The sequence below is a fragment of the Typopeltis vanoorti genome, chromosome 16 (assembly GCF_054136105.1).
Source record: "Typopeltis vanoorti isolate ZY-2024b chromosome 16, IOZ_Tvanoo_1.0, whole genome shotgun sequence".
NCBI classification, from domain to species: domain Eukaryota; kingdom Metazoa; phylum Arthropoda; class Arachnida; order Uropygi; family Thelyphonidae; genus Typopeltis; species Typopeltis vanoorti.
The window spans coordinates 30,189,088-30,213,245 of NC_143564.1; the positions used below are offsets into that span (position 1 = coordinate 30,189,088).

Below are 24,158 nucleotides of genomic sequence, written 5' to 3' on the forward strand. Positions count from 1 at the left end.
TGTACTTCCCTCAATTCACAGGAAGATGGTTTGATGTTAAATTTGGTATCAGACAAGGATGTACATTAATCCCTCTGTTATTCATTATGTATATAGATCACATTATGAAGGAAAGTGTCAGAAAAAAAAAAAAAATTAAATATTCAAAAGTGCATATCTCTGCCTGATATCAAAATTGGAGATGTTAATCTCAGCTCTTTACTTTATGCAGACGATATTATACTTTTAAATAAATCCAGTACAAGTCCTGCAAGAGTCCCTGACTAAATTGATGATTGAATTTAGTTAGGGAATTGCTTAATGGATGATTTTGGAATAACTGTTGTTATTCGATAATCATCGATATAAATTATAATTCCATATAAATTTGGTATGAAAATCAGTAATAAGACAATGAAAATAGGCAGAAATATTGAAAATATCAATTGCATTGTGAATGGAGAACCTACAGAACAAGTAAAACATTTCAGCTGCTTATGCACAATTTTTAGTGAAGATGGTAAATTAAATATGGAAATAGATAACAGAATTGACAAAGCCATTATGGTAGGAAGTCAACTGAATAAATTTATTTGTAATAAGAGAGAAATTAGTCAAAACACTAAATTAGCTGTATACAAAACAGTGTTCAAACTAATTTTAGCTTATGGATCTTAGAGCTGGGTTAAAAATAAAATATTTGACGGACCTCTTTGCTATGGCCCGCTGGTCAATTTGAAAAAATAACTACTTAACATTAAAATGCAGTTAAATAAAAAATCGTTTCATTGAAGCCCTTGGGCCACATTCTTGAAGCTGCCAAGAAAATGCTCAGTGTTTTGACCTCAGCTTAACCAACCTCGAGAGTGTGGTAACTGATGATGCCCCTGCTATGGTGAAAAAGAACAAAGGGTTTGTCGTGCGCTGCTACGGAAAGAACCGAAACTAGAAGGAAAAGATTTCGTCCATTACCACTGTTTAATCCACCAGGAGAATTTGTGCACGAAAACTATTGGATTTGAGGATGCCATGAAAGTTATTGTGACTGTCGTCAACATTATTAGGGCAAGAGGATTGAATCATTGGCAATTCCAAGAGTTTTTGCCCCAAGAGTGCAAAGCGGATCACGGCGATGTGGTTTATTATAGTGATGTGCATTGGTTGAGCAAAGGAAAGGTTCTTTAAAGAGTCTTTGACTTAAGGAGCAAAATACAGCAGTTCTTGCAAACCAAGGGGAATTCAATTGCGGAATTTAACGATTCGAAGTGGATGACAGACTTTGCCTTTGTGACCAACATCTCGTTGCATATGAATGCCCTAAATACGTGGCTACAATCCAAAGATCAACTGGTGCACACTCTGTTTGATCACATCAAAGCTTTTGTGGCCAAGCTCAAACTTTGGGAGGCAGAACTCACAAAACAAGACTTAACTCATTTTCAGCTTCTTGCTGAATCCAACTGTTCATCTCTTGATGAATACGCTACAAAATTAGCCATGTTGCAAAGTGAGTTAGAAGAGAGATTTAGTGATTTTTCGTAACTAACAGTCTTCTTTAGATTTATTTTCAGTGTTAATGCTGCCAAAATGCCAGGCTCAGTACAAATGGAGCTGCTTGAACTCCAAAACAACTCTTCTTTGAGAGAAAAATTATTCAATGTGTCCTTGCTTACCTTTTACAAAAGACTACATTTCTGAGGACTCATTCCCTAATCTTTGCCAGCATGCTTTGAAGATGTGCACTTTATGAGGAAGCATATGCTTATGTAAGCAGTTCTTTTCCAATTAAAGCATGTGAAGTCGAAGACAAGAACTCGGATTGCAGACCAACATCGAGAATACGCTGTGCATAGCGACTTCCAACATTGATGCCAACATCGACAAGCTGGTCATGGAAAAACATTTCCAAGTTATCCATTGACATTGTAAAAAATGAATGTTTTCTTCATTAAATTATCTTTTAAGTATTGATTGTATTTACTTATCATGAACCAGACTCCTACCTACCCTCTTAAAGCCGAGTTTGTTTATTTTTATAGGATTTTATGTAAAGTATCAAATGCACAGCTTTCCTTGTGAATCTGGAAAGCATCTTGCAATTCTAAATGCCGCAGTATAGCTTAGTGGCCCGTGTGCTTCATTGAAATTTTTAATGTAGCCTTCACTGTCCGAAAGACTGAAGACCCCTGCAGTACTATATTAAAGACCACGATATTAGCAAAACACTTGACATTGTTAGCATCAAGGAATGTGTTAGTAGAGCTAATCTCTGGTGGTATTGTTGCTTACTGTATTTACTCAAATGTAACTCGCCCTCTAGTATATATCTTCACCCCTGATTTTACTTTACAAAAAAAAAAAAAAAAATTAAAAAGTTTTGCATATACCTCACACGAAAAAAGTTTAAAACTAAGAAATAGATAGTGAATGTTGTTATGGCAGAAATGGTAAAAAAAACCTTTGGATGTGAAGATTGTGTGTCCATTATTCCTGGTAGTCTTACACATTGTCTACAGCCCTTGGATGTATCGGTCAACAAAGCATTCAAGGACTACATATGAAAATTCTACATGGAGGTTAATGGCAGCCAGCAGCTACGACCTGACTCCAACAGGGCAGATTAACAGACCATCATTAGAACTGTTGTGCAACTGGATTTTGAGAACTTGGGACAGGATTTCACCAGAAATAATTGCCAAGAGTTTTTTTTTTTTTTTTAAAAACCATCTCTAATGCCCTGGATGGGAATGGAGGTGATGCTATTTGGGTAGATTGACAATTCACATGCTGCTCTCAATACCAAAAGTAGCGATTGCGAATAGAAGATTCTTGGAAAGTCATACACATTTTCAGTTCTTTTAAATCAAGGTGATTTTATGGTTCTAAAATCATAAAAGGACAAACAATAATGAAACTGTTTTTGTGTTCATTTAATTACAGAAGCATTGTGGTTAAAGATTAAAATATATTACATGGTGAAGATGAACGTCCGGCCGCATAAATAATGTGAGCCATTCATTTATTCATTCATATGGGATTCTCCCCTTTCTCCCCCATTTGTTAGGATGAGTTGCTCCACTTAATGAGATATTAAATATATGTATTTTATGACTAAATTCGTTTGTATTCAAATTGGTTTGCCTATGCTGAGGGATGAAATAGCCAAGTTTTCGGGCAAAGAAAACTATACCTTCATCTGAGACCGGCTAACTCACCTTTAGTTGTAAGAGACCAGATAAAGGTTCCTCATTTCTTGGATGGGAATCAAGCCCAGGTCTTTCCTACCAAACAGCTTCATCTATACTGACCGAGGTTCGAAGACTCTGTGTGACCAATTAAAATGATAATGAATACTGAGGATTCAATTATAAACATCAATTTAGTTTTTTCCTGAAGACTTGAGCTTCCAAAAATCCCTGCATATATCTCACACCACAATTTTTAACTCTCATTTTGATGAAAAATGTGAGTTATATTCGAGTAAATACAGCAATCAGAATGGGAGAGGAAAGATTAGCATAACAAGTGTTCTCTTCCAGGTTGGCAGGAAAAAGACTCCAAGGAAAACCAAAATATAAATGGATTGATACAGTAAAAAGTGCCTTAGAAGATAGAAATATACGATTTGATAATGTTGGATCTTGGCAGATTTATTTGGAGGAAATTTGTTGACAGGAAGTTAGTAATGATGTACGTTTTTCATGTAGTCCTGTTATAATATACTGTACACACCTTGAGGGTATATGTCAGGAATTTGATGATATTTATAGTGGTGAATGTTTAACTTGTTTCATGGACTTCTGAATAACCATGTATTATTGTAATGAGGTATAATTATCCATCTTTAAATTGGTAATATTATTGTTTCATAGAAAAAATATATATATACCAAAAGTGTGAAATAGAATCATGGATATAGTGTCAAAAGATACATTGGACAATGTATCTTTTCAGTATTTATTTCTGAGCAGAGCATTTTAGATGTGCTTTACTCAGAAATAAATAAATATTGTTCAGTAATGTTCTTTGATTTTTCGGCATTATTATTTTCATTTAAGATATAATAATTTTAATTGGAAAGATTTTATTATTCTAAATATTAAGAAGTAGGAAAACTCACTGATGAAATTCTTGTTTTGTTTTGATATATGTAAAAAGATCATTGGAGTTTGAGGGCCCTCAAAACTTATATCCAGTTGACATGTTGTTTTAGTATTAATTTCACTACATTTTTTGTGACTATTGGGAATCAAGAAATTTTGATGTCTGATGTGTCTGTGAAATTCTTATGCAATTTGGATGCTTAAAACTTCTGTATAAGATATAAACAGTTTGCACAATGCAGCACAAAGGGAATTTATTCAAGATTTAAATAAATGTTTGTTAATGATTCATTTAATTTTAAATTAATGAATCCTAAATTTCTTCTGATAGCTGATAGACTTCAGCCAGAGAATGCAATTGTCAGAAGAAAATTTTGGATTAATTGCAAGGAACCATCCCACAGAAATTCAGTTACAAAAAATACATGAAACAATTTAAAAATACTAGTTCAATTAATGATAAGCCATGATTTGGAAGACCAGGGAGTTAATTACTGGAGCTGTGTTAGATCAAGTTAACAGTGTGAAAATCAGTATGATAAGTTTTAATATAAGTATTAATAGAGCTCACAAATTTCTCAAAATACAATTACTTTCAGTGAGCATTCATGATTTAAATCAGTCCACTAAATGCTGTGGAGGCAGATTAACTATTCAAGATTAGCTTTCTTCCATAATTTTAAGCTGGAAGTTGAAAATAATGATTTTATTTGTTAACAGTATATTGTTTAGTGATGAAACAACATTTTTATCCCTTTTGCATCTGCAGAAAGGTTCATTTGCTATAACTGAAATATTTGGGTACAGAGAAACAAACCACAGGATGTCAGGGGTGTGAGATTTTCTTACAGTATATGTGTTAAGGTGTGAAAAATCACACCATCATATCTGTTATCCTGAAAAATATGGTAATTAGCTTATTCTTGAACTAAGACTATCAATACTTATTTGACAGTCTTGATAGTCTCATTTCAAGAATAGTCTTAAAACAAGATTGGGGTACCCTGCCACTTTTAAATGAGGTTTATTCTGATAGATTGATTAGAAAAGATGGGCCAACACATTTTCCACCTTGCTTCCCAGACTTCTCTATTGATTCTGTTCTGTGTGAACATATGAAAAATGGAAGTTCACACAGTTTGCTCCATAAATGATCTTCATGCTAATATAAGAAATGTCAGTGCTGTATCTCAAACAAGATATGCGGAACATGTTGAGAGCACTTCAAAATTGTATTATGCTATATATCCAGAATGGTCAGTGTGTTGAAAGTTAATGTTCTTGTTAAGTTAACTTTCAACACACTGTTGTTGAAAGTTAACTTAACTTTAAAAGTTAAATGTGTTAAATCTAATGAATTTTCTGTCAGTTGCATTTTACAGATTGCTTATAAGAAATAGTCATTAAAAATTTAGACTGCAGAAAGACTTTATAGGTAATCTGTATAATTCTTTTATTAGATTTTAGGATTTGAATAAGCTAGATAGATGGGCAAATGAATGGGGGTGTCAGTTTAATGCAGCAAAATGTAAGGTCTTGAGGTTTGGGAAACATCGATGGGACACTGCATACTCTATGGGAAGAGTTATACTGGAGGAAGTAGGGGAGACAAGAGATCTGGGGTTGATGATTGATAGAAACCTGAAATTTAGGGGACAAATTGCAAAGGTGGTGAAGGTAACACAGAGGATTGCTGCAATAATGAGAAGGACACTGACCTGCAGAGATAAAACAGTTATCATTCTGTTGTATAAGACCCTGATCAGACCACACTTGGACTATTGTTCTCAGATTTGGTCCCCAGATGTGAAGGGGATAAATTAACTGTGGAAAGGGTACAAAGGCAGACAACAAAGACGGTTTCAGGACTGTACAATGATAGTTATGAGGATCGGCTGAGGAAATGTGGACTGCAGAGTTTGGTGGATAGAAAAAGGAGAGGTGATATGATTGAGACTCTTAAACTGTTGAGAGATGGTTACAGGGTTGACACTGGGGAGTTATTTCGCTTGGTTGAACAGCGGGAAGGAGTGATGACAAGAGCCATTCCTGGAAGTTAAGAAAGGAAACTGTGAGCAAGAGGGTGAGGAGTGGTTTCTTTGTATGGAGGGTGTTGAACCATGGAATGCATTGCCTGATGGAGTGGTGAGAGCGAGAACGGCCAATGAGTTCAAGGAGTGGTGTGATAGACTTTGTGTTTCTTAGGGAGGGGGGGGGGACCTCCCCCTCAGTGAGTCTTGATAGACTTTATGTTTCTTAGGAAGGACCTCCAACCATGAGTCTTTTCACTCCACGGAGGCCTGAATGATAATAATAATAATAGATTTTAAAGATTTTTAGGAGCTTATGTAATTATAACAAATCTATGTCAGATTTTGAGCTGTGGCACTTTCTATGTCATTAAGTAGTAAACTGCTTTATCAGCTATGCAAGTGCTTTCATTTTTACATTATTCGTTCATTGTTATGAAACGAGAAGTGTCACAAGAAGAAAATATTTAAGAATGAATCAAAATTATATATGAGGTGGGGGCAGGATCTGGAAAGTTCTGATAAACACCTAAACAAAAATGATATTAAAGCAACTGATATAACCTCAAGAAAAAACGCTCTAGTAGCAAAGTGATGAAGGTAACTTTTGTTCTTATATCCTCGTATGTTCTTTCTTGTGGTTATATCAGTTGCTTTAATATTTTTGTTCTAGGTGTTTATCAGAACTGTCCAGGCCCCTCCCCCGTGTACAATATTCAGGATAGATAAGGACCAGAAGTATTATGTTGCTAAATCTGTTTTAACTTCATTGATGAATTCTGTCACTAACCATTTCTATTCTTGTGGAGACTGAACTGTTCAGATTGAGACCAAACAGTGAAAAAAAAAAAAAGAGGAAAAAAAAGTAGCATGCAGATATTATTCATAGAATGTTTTTTTTAATATCTTGCCCACGCTCGAAAGGTTGCAAGACTTAATAGCATATCGGTGTCGTGTAGACAAAAGGGTAAGATGAAAGTAGGAATCTGACTTTGTTGGTAATTTTCATGTCAGATTTGTTACAGCTGTTATTCAATTTAGTTGGAGAACTCTGGAGACTTGCAATGGATGTCTTTAGGAGTACAGTGTCTGCATAAAGCAAAGAGCTGAGTTTGATATCTCTAATTCCAATATTGGGCTTGATGCCACTTTCTTTCATAATGTGATCCAATACAGATGATGAATAAAAGCAGAAATAATGTGCATCCTTGTTCACACCTGATTTCACATCAAACCATTTCCTGTATTTCCTTCAATTCTTTTAACTGCTTACTTGGAACTTAATTATAGACTATGTATTGTCCTTGTATAATGTTCCATTTACCCCATGCAACTGTAGTGTTTTGAAAAGCTTTTCCATGGGCTGGGCACCTTATTGTATGCCTTTTTCAAATCAACAAAACTTAAGCACAGATCCTTCTCATATTTCCAGGATTTTTCAATTATTTTTAGTAATGCAAAAACCTGATCCTGACAACGCTATTTAGCCTGGATCCAGCTTGTTCTTCTCCCAGTTATTTATTCCATAATTTTTCTCAGCCTCTTTTCAAGTATTGCTTGCATAAATCTTATCTGGCACACTTAGTAGAGAAATTCCTTATTCACTTTTTTTATAGATGGATTTTATAGACTATGATAACTCTAGTCCAATCATCTGATATTCAGCCTTCTGAATTATGCAATGCAAGACTTCCATACCTCCGTATTTTAGCATTTCTGGTCGAATATCATCTATTCCAGTCGACCTTTCACATTTCAAGTTTTTGATGGCTCTTTCTACTTGAACTATTGATATGTACTCCTGATTGCATTTTTCTTGAAAATTTTCTGCTATGATTTTGTTGCTTCTTATTTCATTTAAGTCTTTCAGAGTAATTACCCCAAACATCTGGATATCCTTATGTTCAATTTTCATGTCAACTTTATCTTTGATTCCTTTTACAGTACTCTTTCTTTTATTTCTTAGCTTTTTCAATAGCCTCCAGAATATTTTGCTGCCATCCTGATATTCATCTTCAGTATTTATACCAAAGTCTTTCCATGACTTTTGTTTAGCTCCTTTCACACATAGCATAGCTCTGTTACATTTCCCCCCTTAGTCTTTTAGAGCATCTGCTGACTTATTTGCTAGAAATTTTCAGTATGGTTTCTTTTCCAGGACTGCTTCTTTAACTTCTTGTGTTCACCATGTTGTTCTTATTTTTCTATCTTTACAGACAATTTGACCACATACTTCCGTAGCTGAATGAATTGATGTTTTCTTCAGAGTTTGCCACGAGACTCCCAGGTTTGGTTCTTGTTTTTGAATTGTTTCATTCTTTCATCAATAATGTTTATACTTGTCCTGTTCCGTGATGAAAGTAGTAGGGCTTAGTTTAACTGGGTGACACCCCAGCCAACATGAAATCTTTTCATGTTGTGCCATCATATTATTTGTCTATTAAGCCAATGGAGTGTGTGCAATTCGGTCATCTTAAGTCCCAAATTGCCAGCTAATCCTCATTCATTCAGTACCCAGTGGATACCTACTAACAGGGCACATCCTTTGTCATGAGAATGGGCACATACCATTTCAATAGTAGCATAATTATTAACAAATTCTCCTTTTCTGGCTAGGTGTCTACTATTGGAAGAACTAGATAGAGAAAGAAATACTGAATCCACCCTGTTGATTGTTGATGCAGTGGCACACAGTTGCTCATCAGACTATTAAATTGCTAAAAGGCCTGAAAATAAATTTGCCAGAAATATAGGCAACAGCAAAAAAAAAATGGAAATGGTACTGTTTGAAACAAAAGAAAGTAAGTAGAATATATAAGAGAAGGTATCCAGCTTTGTAATGGTGTAAATAAGGATGAATGAACTACAGCAGGTAGTTCAACTTACTTGTGCAGAAATTGAGAATATGAACCAGTGATTTTAACTTATTTAACAGAGAATTGATACTTGTGGGAGTGATAATGGTTGGATTTAATAAGAAGTTCTGGGGCAAATAAGGCAGTTCCCGAGAGTAAAGATGCATGATGGGATGCCAGATTGGAAGGGGGGGGGGAGGAAAACGGGCTGAAAGAATAGAAAAAGAATGGATGTTCAGGCCAATGATTGCTGATTCATTCTTACGGCATCGAAGCATCCATAATTTCACATGATTTACAGAAGAGTTAGTAAAAAAATCTATACGAGAAAATACCATAGTGAGAACAGAAAGCAAATGAGTTAAGCTGAATGTTATTGCCATAGGTGTGTGTCAAAGTGGAAATATCAGAAGGAATCAAATAAGTGGGCGAGAAGTTACTGAATGTAAAAGATTTTAGTTATTTAATCACATTGCTGTAGGATTAGAGTATATCTACATTGTAGATTGTCTTGATCTTGCATGTGAAGTCTTTGGTTTAGTTAAAAATTAAGAGATATTAGACAACACAATTAGATAATGAGAATCATGCATAGCAAATAAAAAGTGTAAAAATCCAAATATTGTAGAGATGAGTGTGGATGAACAAAGTACAGATGGGGGAGAACAACGAGTCATTCCTGGGTGGCTAGATTTTTTTTGCATGGAGGATAGTGAAAATGATTGGAATAGGTTTGTCATAAGTATACTGGTGTCCAAAAGCTAAGGACAATCTACAATTTTACTTGTATATGAAAAAATTTTCATGACTATAATGTACACATAAATTTATTGCCAGCATACTAATAAATTATATTACACAAAAAATGCGGTATACAATTTTGTACAAATTAAATTGCAATATGTTTTTGGCAAAAGTACAAGTTTCATAAGGACGTTGTCAAGGGATTAATGCAGTGCTTACAGAAAACTATACAGATAGACATTTCAGTATGGAATATGTCCCTTCTGAACTGCAATGCAGTTCTCACAATGTCGTACCATGCTTAGTGCCAAGCGATTCAAGAGTTCTTGAGGCAAACTGGCCCACTGCTACTTCAAGCTAAGATAAAGCCTTGTTTGATTTCTGGAGTGGAATTTCAAGCAGCAATGCATCTCTATTGCACCCCAAACATGTTTTATGAGGTTGAGATCTAGGGGAGCATGCTGGCCACTTGATTTTATTTTATTAATATCCTCATCTCCAGAATTATCTCCACTGCTTGTGTACAATGTGGTGTGGCATTATCGTCCATAAAAATGAATTATTTGCCTACAGCACAACAAAACAATCAAACATGATGTTGAAGAACTTCATTGCAATATCATTCACCAGTCATAGCTCCCTTTTTCCAGCACATGTAGCTCGGTGCATCCATCTAGCATAATGCTTCCATACACCCTGACCCCAGTACCACTTTCACTCTAGATCAAGTTTGAATTGGAGAAAAGATTAAAATGACTCATCTGTAAAGAGTACATTAGCCCACTGGTTTATTGTCCAATTCTTATGGATACAACACTACTGAAAACATGTTCTATGATGAGCTGTGTATAAAGGGAAGCAGACTTGCAGGCCTTCAGCTTATAGGCCTATTTGTCACAGACTTCTTGCCACAATTTGTTGCGATATCTGTGCTTGAATGGAGCCAACTTGCATGCTGATCTGCTGTTCTTCATCAATTTTGTTTTGATGTTATAACAGAAGACATGAAAAATCTGTCTTCATGCCCTATGATAGAATGGTGGATGAACCTCTTAACAAATGTCTGGAACACATTCCATTAGCTTGAAATGTTGCCCAGAACCTGGATATAATGCAATGCGAGATTCCAAACTCTCTGGCAATATCAGTAATTCTGCAGCCTTCTTTAAGCTTTCCAATAATTGTTCCCTGCTTGAAATCATCTAAATATTTTTGAGACATTACAAGACATCCAAGTTTGCAACTTTATTATTCATGAAAAGAGCTTGCTTCAAATACAATTTGCTTAGCACAGCCTTTTGCCTTTTATCCTGTTGAGTGCTATCACATGACTCCTTTATATAGGATTCGAAAATCTGAATGTGTACATCCACTTTCTACTTGAAATCATCAGTTATATAAATTGCCACAAGTTGATTGATCTGAATTTGCAGTTGTAATCCTCAGAAATTGTGTTCGTCCTTGGGTTTCAGACATCAGTGTAGTAAGAAGTATTCTGTCACTCAGTGAGTTTTTTTTTGGGGGGGGGGAGGTCATTGGGGTTTAGTATAGTTCTTTCCCAACCCATATGAGTGTTTGATATGGTCAAGAGCATTGCCCTATGAGATAAATATATAGTCCTTATTCCCTTCTTAGCAGAATTCAATTTCAGCTTCTAAAGATACCATACCCTCTTGTCCTTTCCCCACCCTCCATAAAATGAAAAATTCTATTAACTGAAATCCTCTATGATCCTTTCAAAGGTTTTTACATCTCAATCACATCACCCATCTTTCTCCTGTTTACTATAGTCTACAAATTCTCAATCTGTCTTCAAAATCAGTATTCCACAATCCTGATATTTTTAACATTCCCTTTGCACTTTCTCCAATATATCTGAATCGCAATGGAAACCAGGATACAAGACCCGTGCACAATAGTCCAAGTGAGGTCTTATCAAGGCTTTCTAAAGAGGCAAAAAGACATCCTTTTTTTACATGTTAAACTTTGTTTCAGCATTACAGTTATCTTTTGATTTGCATTTGCAATCTTTGCTACATGGCCCCTGAACTTCAACTTCCTATCTACTAATACTCCAAGATCCCTAGCCTGATCAATTTCTTCTAACATAATCCCACCAATATAATACAATATTGGATATCTAATCAGGTCTGTGACTTGACATTTACTGACATTGATCTGACATCCATTTTCCCATGCCCACAATTTCAGCCTATTCAAATCATTCTGCAAGTACTGCATATCTGCAGCATTCTTGATTACTCTATCTTTGCATTATCAGCAAATTGCTGTATGTCGCGTTCCAAATCCCTCCCAATATCATTAATGTGCAGATTGAATAACAACAGACCAAGGATTGATTCTTGTGGTACACTACTAGTTTTTATTAATCTTTGTACTGGTTATGGGCAGTACTACCCTTACATTTCGTCCAGACTTGATATAGGCCTAAGCCTTTACAAATGTTTTACCCTATGCCTGTTCGAGTTATCATTGTAGTCATTCTCTGGTGGCAATGCCACCAGAGAATGACTACAGGGCACATTGGTAGGACCCTTAAGGAAAGAACTTTTATATCCTTCTGTGTAAGCCCAAGCTGTTTTAAGTCCTTATAATTATCTGCACTCCATATGCCATTTAAAAAGATGGTGGCACTGGTAAACCTTGGAGTTGCCCCATATCTTACTAACTAGATCTTGGTTATTTTTATAATAATTTATTTCATTATTATGGCTATAGGCTAGTGGGCACCCTGTTCCCACCACCTGGACATCAACTACCCAAACGTCACCATCTCTTTTAATCACTAAGTCTGTCTTACGCAAACCCACGGAGGTCCTATAATGTGGTTCCACTGCAGTCTCCCAACCTTTGTTCTTAAAGCGGTTATTCAGAACGGAGACCATGGCATCATGCCTCCTCACGTGGACCCCATGGGTGCGGAAGCAACACTGGGCTATATGAGACAATGTCTCACTGTAATGGCAGCCAGCCCTACAGTTGGAGTCGTCGCTATCCCATCGAGTAGGCAGGGCATTGATCCTCGTCCTGATAAGGTCAATATACTCGAACCCAGGGAGGAGTCTGGTGCTATAGGGCTATAGAAAGCCTCTCTGCAGATGGGGGAAGAAGACAGTTTTAACTGTGCGATTCTTGACAGCCACAGTTTTGGGATCAGCCATGTAAGTGATGGAACCCCAAGCCCACCATCCTTCGCCCTCACATGGAAATATGCAGTAGGAGTGTAAGGCGGCAGTCGGAGCCATGATCTCATGGCTGAATGGATAGCCCTTTCCATTCAGGACAGTACCAAGATATATGTCCACCAAGCACCAACTTGTGGTAAAAGCGAGGTAGGAGATAGTAGGAAAGGAGAAAGTCTTTGCTGGTGCTTGAGAGGAGCTTTCCTCAAAGAAGCGATCCCAGCTTCTAGGATAGGACAGACAGAAGACCTTCCCTTTGTGGTGAACATGATACCAAGGTATCTCCAATCTTCCAGGATGGTCAAAGCATGCAACGGCCTCCCGTGTAGGGAAAACTCTATAGTCTCAACCTTAAGTTTCTTGTCACGACCAGAGGGGACAAGAACTAAAGAGCAGGACTTCTCTACATTAATAGAAAGATCTCAAATAGAGAAGAAGTCAATTGCTCGGTCAAGGAGTTCCTGCGAGCCTATCTTAGTAGAGGCTACGAGAATAAGATCGTCCGCAAAGGCCATAACATTAAAGGAAGAAGCACCTAGAGAGTAGCCTATATGGCTGGGAAGAGAATGAAGAAACTCATCTGTGATGCAGTTAAAGAAAAGGGGAGATAGAGGATCACCCTGGAGAACATCCCGCACTGCAGGAACACAAGTTGCACAGGACCCTGTAGTGATGGAGCTGCCCAAGTATAGCTCCATAACATAGGAAAGAAAGGGTTCTGGACATCCAGCAATAGACCGCGCTCGAAGGAGAGCAGGAAGGGAGACGCTATCGGAGGCCTTTTGGAGGTCCAGCTATGCCATATATAGAGGCTTAAGGTGGCATCGGGAATCAGAGAGAAGAGAACAAAGAAGATATATATTCTCGGCACAGCCGTCCGAAGGGACAAAAGCCCTCTTTCTATAATTATGCTGTATATGTTGCTGAAGTCGTTTAACTAATATTTTATGATGGTCTAAGTAACACAGGGGAGATGGTAATAGGTCTAAAGTCTGATGCACAGCTTGAAGTTTCTTTCATCGGAATGAAGATAGTTCTTGAAGCGCGTAAGTATGGTGGTATTACTTTGCTGTAAAGGAGATTGTCCACTAAGTCTTGAAGAATCTTCAGTGCACCTTCGGAAGCCTAGACGCAGGAAATCCATCAGGTCCAGAGGCAGAGAAATTGGATGGAAGAGCTGCTTTAATCTCCTGGATGGAGACAGGCTGGAAAGGGACAGACTGGTATATTTGAAGGGCAGGAATGGACCTCAATATCGTAGGTTGGTTATCATAATCAGGGAAGTGTGGAGGTGGAGCAGAAAAGACTGTACTCGAGAATTTGGCAAAATCATCATGTAAATCTGCTAGAGGTGGAGGGGAAGCACTGTCAAGGATGGTTTTGGCACATTGCCCTCTATTCTTTTTATAGAGGGCCTGCATAGCTGCATAGGCCCTCTTCCTCTGCTTCCTATTTGACAAAGTCATTAGAATGAGATGTAGGCTGATGTCGACGAGGCGTAAAGTATTCAGGGAATTCAGCGTGGAGGTAGTCATTCAACTGATCTGTGATATCTATTTCCAGAAGGTGAGTCTGGATGAGATATTTAAGAATTTGGTTATATTCTGGAAGAGGAGGATCATCTAGAAATGATGTGAGGCTGATAATCAAAGCCTCTTCTTCAACAGCAAGATGGTGGCTGGAAGATGGAGAGGCAGGGACAGGAGATACAGAGATATTACCTGTCCCTGTCTGTGGCGGATGGGCTGCTAATTCTTGAAGTAAGGCTTTGTAACTGGCTTTCCGTCTGTGACACCTGATGGCATCCAAGGATCTTAATGGGAACACCTTAAATAAAACCTCATTGATTTTCTTTATTCCTCGAGTCGTCAACTCGATCTCATGAGTGGTGAGAATCTTTTCTTCTTCGGCAGTCCAACATGCTTTGACGCGCTCGGTTCTTATTGCAGCATTGGCTTTGGCTGGATGTTTTGAGGTGCGATGCACGCCAAGGCCAACTGCGGTAGAGAATGCACGATTGCAGACCTGACATATGAAGTGTCTGAGAGTGGAAACTCCTTGACCGGCAGAACAAGCATGATGAGAACTTGAATAAATTGGTTGATAGGCTTTGCAGAGCTTTCTTTTAACTTTCTTCCTGAGGACTCCGCTGGGACGGGTGGCAGGATCACCTCCAAACAAGAAACAGACATCTGGATTCACATTCAACGAGTTTCCTGGCTCCAGCCTATAAGAGTCAGAGCCTTTATCTGATGAGTTATTGTAAGTGAGGAAACTTTACCCTACCATGGCTGCTAACCCTGGAAGGGAGGAATAGCATTGTAGGCCAGTCAGTCACCCGAAGGTGTCCAGGAATCGTCCCTAGGAGGCCACCTACTGCTGCACTTGCGAAGTGTCTCGGGGAAGTGCAATCCAAGACAACACTTCAGATTCCCAAATCTTGGGAATCTGAAGCGTTAAATCTTGCAGACTCTCATCCCACATCATATACCACTTCTTGATATCTGTCAGTCAGTCATCTTCTTAACCATGCTAATATTTTATAATCTAAATCCATATTCTCCAATTTATTCAACTATCTTCCATGCTGTATTCTGTCAAAAGCCTTAGCAAAATCCAAAAGTATCATGGTGTATCCATTCTCTTTGTCTAGTTCAGTAGTAATATTATAGAATGTGGTCAAGTTGCTAAAACATGACCTTCCCCTAGTAAACCTATGTTGCTCATTGTAAAGTAGAGATTCACTGTCAACCCATTTCTGAATGCAAGCCCCGACCAATTTTTCCAAAATCTTCTCCATCACTCTTGAGATTCTGATTAGTTGATAGTTGGATACATTGGTCTTTGCACCACCATTGTGCAATGGGATTACCATACATCCCTTCCATTTCTGCAGAATCTTCCCTGTTCTGAGAAGACTCAAAGCCTGGCCAAAAGAAAAGCCATTTCAGCTGAACACTCTTTTAGCACACATGCCGATATCCCATCAGTCCCAATTGCTGAATTCTTATTCAGTTTGTGCAACAGCTTTAATGCTTCGTCTTCGTACACCTAAATCATGCGGTACTCACTTCGGAAGTGACTAAGTTTATGAATGTTCCATTCAGAAAAGGTTACATGCTGAACTACAAAGCAGGAAATTATAACCAATTCTGAATGGAGCATTCATAAACTTAGTCACTTCCGAAGTGAATACCGCATGATTACTGTCACCAACCGGAGGGAGAATACTTATGTCTTCAACTGAAACGCCCTCTGACACTATAATCAAATCTAACACTCTTTGACCTAGAGTTCCTTCTGTCACATGCTTCTTGAGGAAGTTGTCCCACAACAGCTCAACAAATGCATCTTAATTCTTCTCGTGAGATTTTACTGTTACCCGATCAATATATGAATAATTAAAGTCTCCCATTATGATTACTCATTTTGTCCCATTGTCTATTGTGGTGCATTTCTTCATCACTATGTAATTGATCGTGTTAGATTCCACCTCACACCAGATGGCGTTAAATTCACTGCCACATGAAATACTGTACTAGTACTGTAATCATACTTCTCAACACTAACTGGATTCAAGTCATCTGATATCATTAGCAGTACTGTTGTTGTTGAATTAGAAACAGTTGCTTGATGTTAAATGAGAAATTAGCATTATGACCACCTATAACAGAATGTGATTATAGGGATAGCAATGATCGCACAAATAAAAAAACATATGAACTCACCAAGCATCATGCAGACTAGATGTGAAGAACCAAAATCTATATTGCTGGTGTATTATGTTAAAATCATTTACAGTAATCTTCATGTGGTTTGCCACATCAAACTATAAACTGATGGCTCTCTGGTGAACTAGCTGCCATTTTAGATCCCACTAGGTAGTAATGATGTTTACGATTGGTTTAGGTGGGTGACGAATTTCATTGCCTAGTGTGAAATCTCAATCCTGATTATTAAAGGCTTGATAAAGTTCAATGTTTCTTATCAAGAGCAGAGTCTTTGGATTATATTTATAAAAAAATAAAATAAAAATCCACAGCCCACTCATGGTACTAATGTTCTGTAGATTCACTACCTTTCATGCATGGGAGTCACATATAATAAACAAAATTTAACCAAAAAAAAAAAGTGTTCTTGGATAGTGACTAATAGGTATTAAAAAAACTATTAGTTTTAGTATTATAGAATTTTTTCATTACTTTTTATATAAATTAGTATTTTTTAATTACCAGAATTATGCATATTCTCTCCTCTCTTTTCATAATGCAGCGGAAGATTAAGCCTCCATCACCACCGCCACTAGATGATGAGGACAGTAAGAGAGCTGATGATTCAGGTATATGTATGTACTATGAAGAATGATATTTTTGGGTACTTGTCCATTTGAGAAGAATCCTACCTTGCTGATTTATTTAGTTTTAATCAGTTGGTACGCACTATATTACTCAATAATTTCCATGTAGTTGAGACTGTAAGAAATTATTTGGCTAATTTAGTATTCCAGGAAATAACTACTTGATTGATGTATGCATAGTTTTCAACCATCAGAAAATAGTCAACTGGAATGCAATCAGAAATACCTAGTCCAGCCATAAATACTGGTACAGCTTGAACAGCACATAAACCTTTAATCCAGTTGTCGGCAACCTTTTTAATATGAATGGTGCGATACTGCAGGTACCATGACGCTCTTGGGCTGCTGCGTTGCTGACTCCTCCTGATTTAAATAATTAAACTTAAAATTACAATTGGCATTGAATGGTTTTGAAATATCTTTCTATGTTACTTGTTTTTTAGAAATAGCCACACTATTATTGCATAATAAACAAATACATTTGCCATTATGATTGATAAAGCAAGGCGCTCGCATCTGATCTGACAGATATATGCTAATTGTTAACATGAATATTCTTTTTGTATTAATTTTTTATTTTATGGTATTTTATATTCATTCAATGTGACAAAAATATGTTGTAAAAGCGAGGTAAATAAAATAATGTTAAGATTTGAAATCTTATTTTTCTTAAAAACAACTAATCATAGAATTTCTAAGCCTGAAATGAGAGAAAAAATGCCTGTGTCATGAGCCCTCCGTAATTTTCAAATTTTATATTGCGCTCTTCATATTAAAAAGGTTGCTGACCTCTGCAAGATGTGCTTTACATTTATGGAAAATACTAAGGAAAGACGTCTGGAGCTTACTACGAATTGCCCATAAAGTACTACTTATGCTTGCATCTGCCGAAACTTTTAGTTTCTATATATTCGACACAAAACTCTTGTAGTTTCTATATTCGGCTATGAAATCATGTTGGATTCAATATTCACTGAATTTGTACCATCATGTATTATATTTGCAGTGTTTTTTCTTTGTTTTCTTACATTTTAGCACATACTAGTAATGAATGTATCTCTCAGATATACTGCGATCTACGCTGCAAAATTACCGCTGCGAGCTCCAAAGCAGTTTACAATAATTTCTCTGAGGGTGCACTAAAAATTCACTATGGGCGCCATGGTGCCCACGGGCACTGCATTGCCGACCTCTGCTTTAATCTGCTAGTAAATTATTTACAGCTTTCAGCACATACAAATTACATATATAAAATGCATATAGCAGCACTCAATGTTCAAGATGTCCCCCTTTTGCCTTCACACAAGCCCGAAGTCTGAACCCACATATCGGTGGGACACGCACAGCATCCAATGGAACCACTGCTGCTTACTCTAAATTCAGCTTCAGACTGGTGATGCTGCGGTGTCAATTCTTGCAGGCTTCTCTCAATCTCCCACTAAAGTTTGAAGTCTAGCAGATTCAGATTGGTACTTCCAAATGGCCAATCAGATGATGATATGTGGTTGGGGCAGATCCACCTCCTATCACTATTGTGTGCTCCTCACCTTGTGTGCAGAGACCGAGTCCTGTTGGAATGTCCCCTTCCTACCGTGAAACAAGGTGTTGTTCAGGGGCTGTACCATAAGTGCTAGTACATTGTCTTACTACACTCTGGCGGAGAATTTAATTCCTTTCTTGCAGAAATGCAACTTGGATATCCCCTTATACTTCACCCTCACCAATCCATCACTGATTCAGGGTCATGACCTCTCTGAATCCTCGGTGCTATGTGATCATCCTGGTCATATATCTGATCATTTGGGCAGTTAAACGACTCTCTTCAATGGTGAAAATCTTGTCATCTGTGAAGAGGATATTTCTGTTGTTTGCATACTGCCAGAGAAGTGCCTTTAATTTTATCACCCTCAGGTTATCAGTTAGTACACATGACATTGTTCTCTGCAAAATGTTCATCTCATGTGACATCACTTTCTTCATTCATTCAATATCCAGATAGATACCCAATAGGGTCCACCACGAGAAGGTGAGGATTGGACATCTGGTCAGAAACCCTGGTCGGTTCTCTGCATTCCCCAAAAGGCCATGTGGAGGTCTCCCAGTTATCCAGCCTTGACCATTAAGCACCCACTAAATTCTGACAGAACATTAGTATTTATTGCTATATGTAGATTGTTTGCATATTGTTTATATTATTTTTACTTGCAGAATGTAGTCACTGTATATAGGCTTTTAATACCTGGTTGTTTTTCTGTTTTTACCAACTACTTTACACTTGATTTTGTACACTTTTTACACTTGTTTTTTATGCACTCACATGTATCCAGTTAATTTATAAAGTAATTATGGCCTTAGCTATTTTTGCATCACTAAACTCTTACCCAAACTAACCAAATCCTCCAATATGCAATGTGTTTTTAAATTTCTGCAGCAGTCTAACTTTATAATTATGTATAGACTGGTATACATTATTCTAACTTTATTTTTTTATTTAAAACTTCATTACTTTAATAGTAACTTTATTCATTACTCTAACTTAGTATATATATATTTTTAAATATATACATGTCTGACCCACACAGGATAGGTTATAAGACCTACATATTACTGTTGAGTGTGGGCAAGAGGATAAGAAGAAAGGAGGAATCTGTTTGCTTTTTTTTTTTTAACTACTGAAAGTTGTATTCTTTAGGGAAGGCAGAGAATGGTGGAATGCTGTTCCACAGAACAGAAGTAGATGGAATAAAAGAGGAGGCAGAGAAGTTGGTTTGGCAAGTTTCATGCTATTGCAACCATTGATTATGGGGGGATTTTTTTTCATCTTGCTGAGAGGAATCTTTATATGGGATTTTTCTATTGAAGGTGAGTTAATGAATTTTATACGGAAGTTCAGTGTTTTCATCCTGCATGCAGGCAAATCGGCCATGAGATGATACACAATTTACACAGAAAAGATACTGCTGTTGGTGGTAGTAGTAGGCAGTAAATGGTATTGTGTGTGTTGATGGTTGTGGTGGGATTAGTTAGAAGATTAAATAAGGGAAATGGCAAGTTGAATATAGTGGAGTAGAGCGCCCTCCTGCGACGAGTCCTAGGTGTCACATAATAGTAATGATATTGGCCATGTCTGTGGAAGTATCTATAGAACAGATATAAGCAGAAACTGAATGTCTATGAGAAAAGGATTATTAATTAACTGGATTGCTCTCTTTTGAATAGCATTGAGCAATTTTAGAGAGGAATATTGCTCACATATATCCCATGTATGTGAGCAATATTCCATAGTTGGATAGACTTGGGATTTTCATAGAGCTAGCAGCTGTAAAGGTGTGAAGTAGCTTCTTGAGCACAAGAGTACACAAAAAATTTTTGGCAGCTGCAGAAGCTATAGTTAAGATATGTTTGTGTTGGGAAAGTTTAGAGGTGTAGGTCAATCTAAGGAGAGAAATCTAAGCATGTTTACATCAGGTTATTATCAGAGGTTAGGGGAAGGGATGCAAGCTCTTTGTGAGAGATCAGATAGGACTGGGTTTTGGTGGCATTGTCCTTGCCCCATTGAGATATAGCTAGGAGTGCAGAGTTCAGCACATAGGTCATGTAGATCTTGAGGATTCTAACAATTGGACACTACAAGGTTTGTCAAATGAAAAGAAAGAATGCACTGTACTGTTATCTGCAAAGCTATGGATAGGATTTGAAGTCTGTGAAAGCAGGTTATTTACATACATGCAGAAAAGAGTGAGTGAGAGTACAGAGCCCTGAGGTACTCCAGCATTGGTAGGGATATCTGAGAAGAGGAAACCATCCACTATAACTCATAGTGATCCACCAGTTAGAAAGCTGCCAATCTGATTGCAGAGGGTGTAAGACAGACCATAGACTTTGGATGTAAGGGTGTAAGATAGACCACAGACCAGGTCCCTTTGCCAAATCTCATTATATGCTTTTGAAAGATTGAGAGCTATTACACGTGTTTTTCTAAATTTTTTCATGGATTGAGTCTTAGAGGTGGGTGAATGAAGGCAAGAAAATCAGCTGCGTATCAATAGTGGTAGAATCCTATTGGTGGTCACTAACTAGTTGATGGTTTTCCAGGTGGTGCAGAAGCTGGCTGTTGATGATCTTTTCCATAGTTTCAGAGAGAGCAGAGTAAGAGCAATTTGATGGTAGTTGGCTAACTTTTTTCCTCTTTCTTTGAAATGGGCTAGATGTTAATTCAATAGGATAGATTAAAGAGGTGATACAGGATAGGTGTTAGTTCTAGTTCACCAAGTTTTTAACATAATAGGCAGGATACCATCAGAACCAGATGCTTTGTGCTTGTTCAGGTTATTATGAATTCGTTGGATTATTCTGTTGAAAGACTATGGTTGTTATGGAGTGAGTGCTTCTCAATAAGGTGGGAGGCACTTTAACCCTGGTCATGAGTGCAAGAATTCGAAGAGAAGAGTAATGCCAATAAGTCGGCCTTGTCTTTAGATGAGGTAGCTATGGTACCATCTGGATGTGATAGCAGAGAAAACGGGTGGACAAAATGTTGTGCCCAATGGCCTTGGCAAAGGACCAGAAGGCACAACTGTCATTTGGACAGGAGTTCAGTATGAGCATTTGGTCCTATTGAAATTGATGGTCCACCAACCATCCAAATGATGTGGAATATACATTTACTTCTGAACAAATTCCTTTTTTTTTTTTTTTTTTTTTTTTTTTTTTGATTATATGCTTAATATCAAGATACAGGATAGGTGTTAGTTCTAGTTCACCAAGTTTTTTAACATAATAGGCAGGATACCATCAGAACCAGATGCTTTGTGCTTGTTCAGGTTATTATGAATTCTTTGGATTATTCTGTTGAAAGACTATGGTTGTTATGGAGTGAGTGGTTCTCAATAAGGTGGGAGGCACTTTAACCCTGGTCATGATTGCAAGAATTCGAAGAGAAGAGTAATGCCAATAAGTCGGCCTTGTCTTTAGATGAGGTAGCTATGGTACCATCTGGATGTGATAGCAGAGAAAACATGGGTGGACAAAATGTTGTGCCCAATGGCCTTGGCAAAGGACCAGAAGGCACAACTGCCATTTGGACAGGAGTTCAGTATGAGCATTTGGTCCTATTGAAATTGATGGTCCACCAACCATCCAAATGATGTGGAATATACATTTACTTCTGAACAAATTCCTTTTTTTTTTTTTTTTTGTTTTGATTATATGCTTAATATCAAGAGCTTTCTGCTGAATCTGCCAAAACATTAACACTTGATGTTGCTGTTGTTGAAGTTGATGATCTACTTTAGTAATTTTTGCTATGTTCCCTCTAAACTTCAACTCCCTATCCATTAACACTCCCAAATCTCTAGCTTCATTAATTTCCTGAAGTACAGTTTCATGAATAATCTTTTCACCCCAAAATGCTTAACATTGCACTTTGTCACATTAAACTGACATCCATTCTCCTTTGCCCAGTCTGCAAATTGCAAATCTATCCAAATCATCTTCCAAAATTTTAACATCTGTATTAACTATTGCTCTACCCAATTTTGCATCATGCAAACAACTGAACAATTCCTCTCAGATCCCTTCCTATATCATTAATGTACAAATTAAACAGCAGTGTTTCAAGAAGAATTCCTGTGGCCAACAGTCAGAGGCCTTCTTCTGGACTCTACACCTGAATAAACTACTCTCTGATATCTCTCCAACAACCACTCTCTCATCCACCTCACCAACCCTATATCCATCCTCATGTACTACAGTTGATTGATTAGAATTCCATGTGATATCCTGTCAAAAGCTTTTGCAAAGTCCAGCAGTATCACTGTAAACACATTACCTTTATCCAGCTCAGCTGTCACTTATTATAAAATGTGAGCAAGTTACTGGCACAACCTATCCTTCAGAAAAACTATGTCCCCCCCCCCCCCCACCACCACCACCTCAATACAGTATCCCATTTCCGTCTATCCATGCCTGCATTTTGCCCTCGACCAACTTCTCTAGTACTTTGACAGCAATTCCTGATATGCCGATTGGTTGATAATTTGCTACATCAATCTTGGAGTCTGCTTTATGCAATGGAACTATTTACTTCTCTTTACACTCCATTGGGACTAACTCACAGCTAAGACTTAGATTAAACAATGTCAAAGGCACTAACAGTTCCCTAGCACCTTCAAGTAAAACTCAAGCTGGTACGCCACCTAATCCTATAGCTGTATTCACATCAAGACTCTGTAATATGTTATGCCCCCATTTCATTTACCTCAGTTTCCATATGTCTTTGCCTCTCTCATTACTGCAATATATCCACCTGGACAACATACTTTTGCAAAGTGTTCACTTAGTAATTCTACTATTTCAATTGATTGTTACCGTTAAAATCATTCTACCATAAACATTCTTCCTTTTTCTTGCAACATATCAAAATAACTGTTTGGGATTATCTTTGGCTTGCACTCTTAATTCTCTTTCATACTTTGCTCTTCTTTACCACACTGGTTGGTTACCTTTCTGGCCTGCATTTTACTGCTCATGTGCCTGCTGATCACCTTTCTCCATGAATTCCCTCCACAATTTTTTCTTTTTTTGTAGCTCCAGATTAATGGTTATATTCATCCATTTAGCTCCACTTGATTTACTTCTGAGTCTGCCATTGCTTCTCTCAAATCACTTCCCATGTACTATCAACATCCAATAATTGCAGTTACACATGCCATGTCACTGATCAAAACAATCTCCTAAGCTTATCATACTTACCAGCCCTATAATTCCACATATGATGATAATCAGCCTGTATTTTCATCCACTATGATGTGTAGGCTTCCCCCATTGTGGGAGAATTGGGTCCACTTCTCCCATGATGATATGAGAGTGTATACATATTTGTATGA

General features: G+C 37.4%; 1 protein-coding gene across 1 annotated transcript in view; it reads left to right on the forward strand.

Moving 5' to 3' along the window:
- The window catches only part of Set1 (SET domain containing 1), a 318,942-nt gene that overhangs the window by 179,150 nt on the left and 115,634 nt on the right, over positions 1-24,158 (forward strand). The window contains exon 7 of the mRNA XM_090405939.1: positions 17,187-17,253. Within this exon, the coding sequence (XP_090262065.1) occupies positions 17,187-17,253 (67 nt within the window). The remainder of the gene's footprint in view (positions 1-17,186; positions 17,254-24,158) is intronic.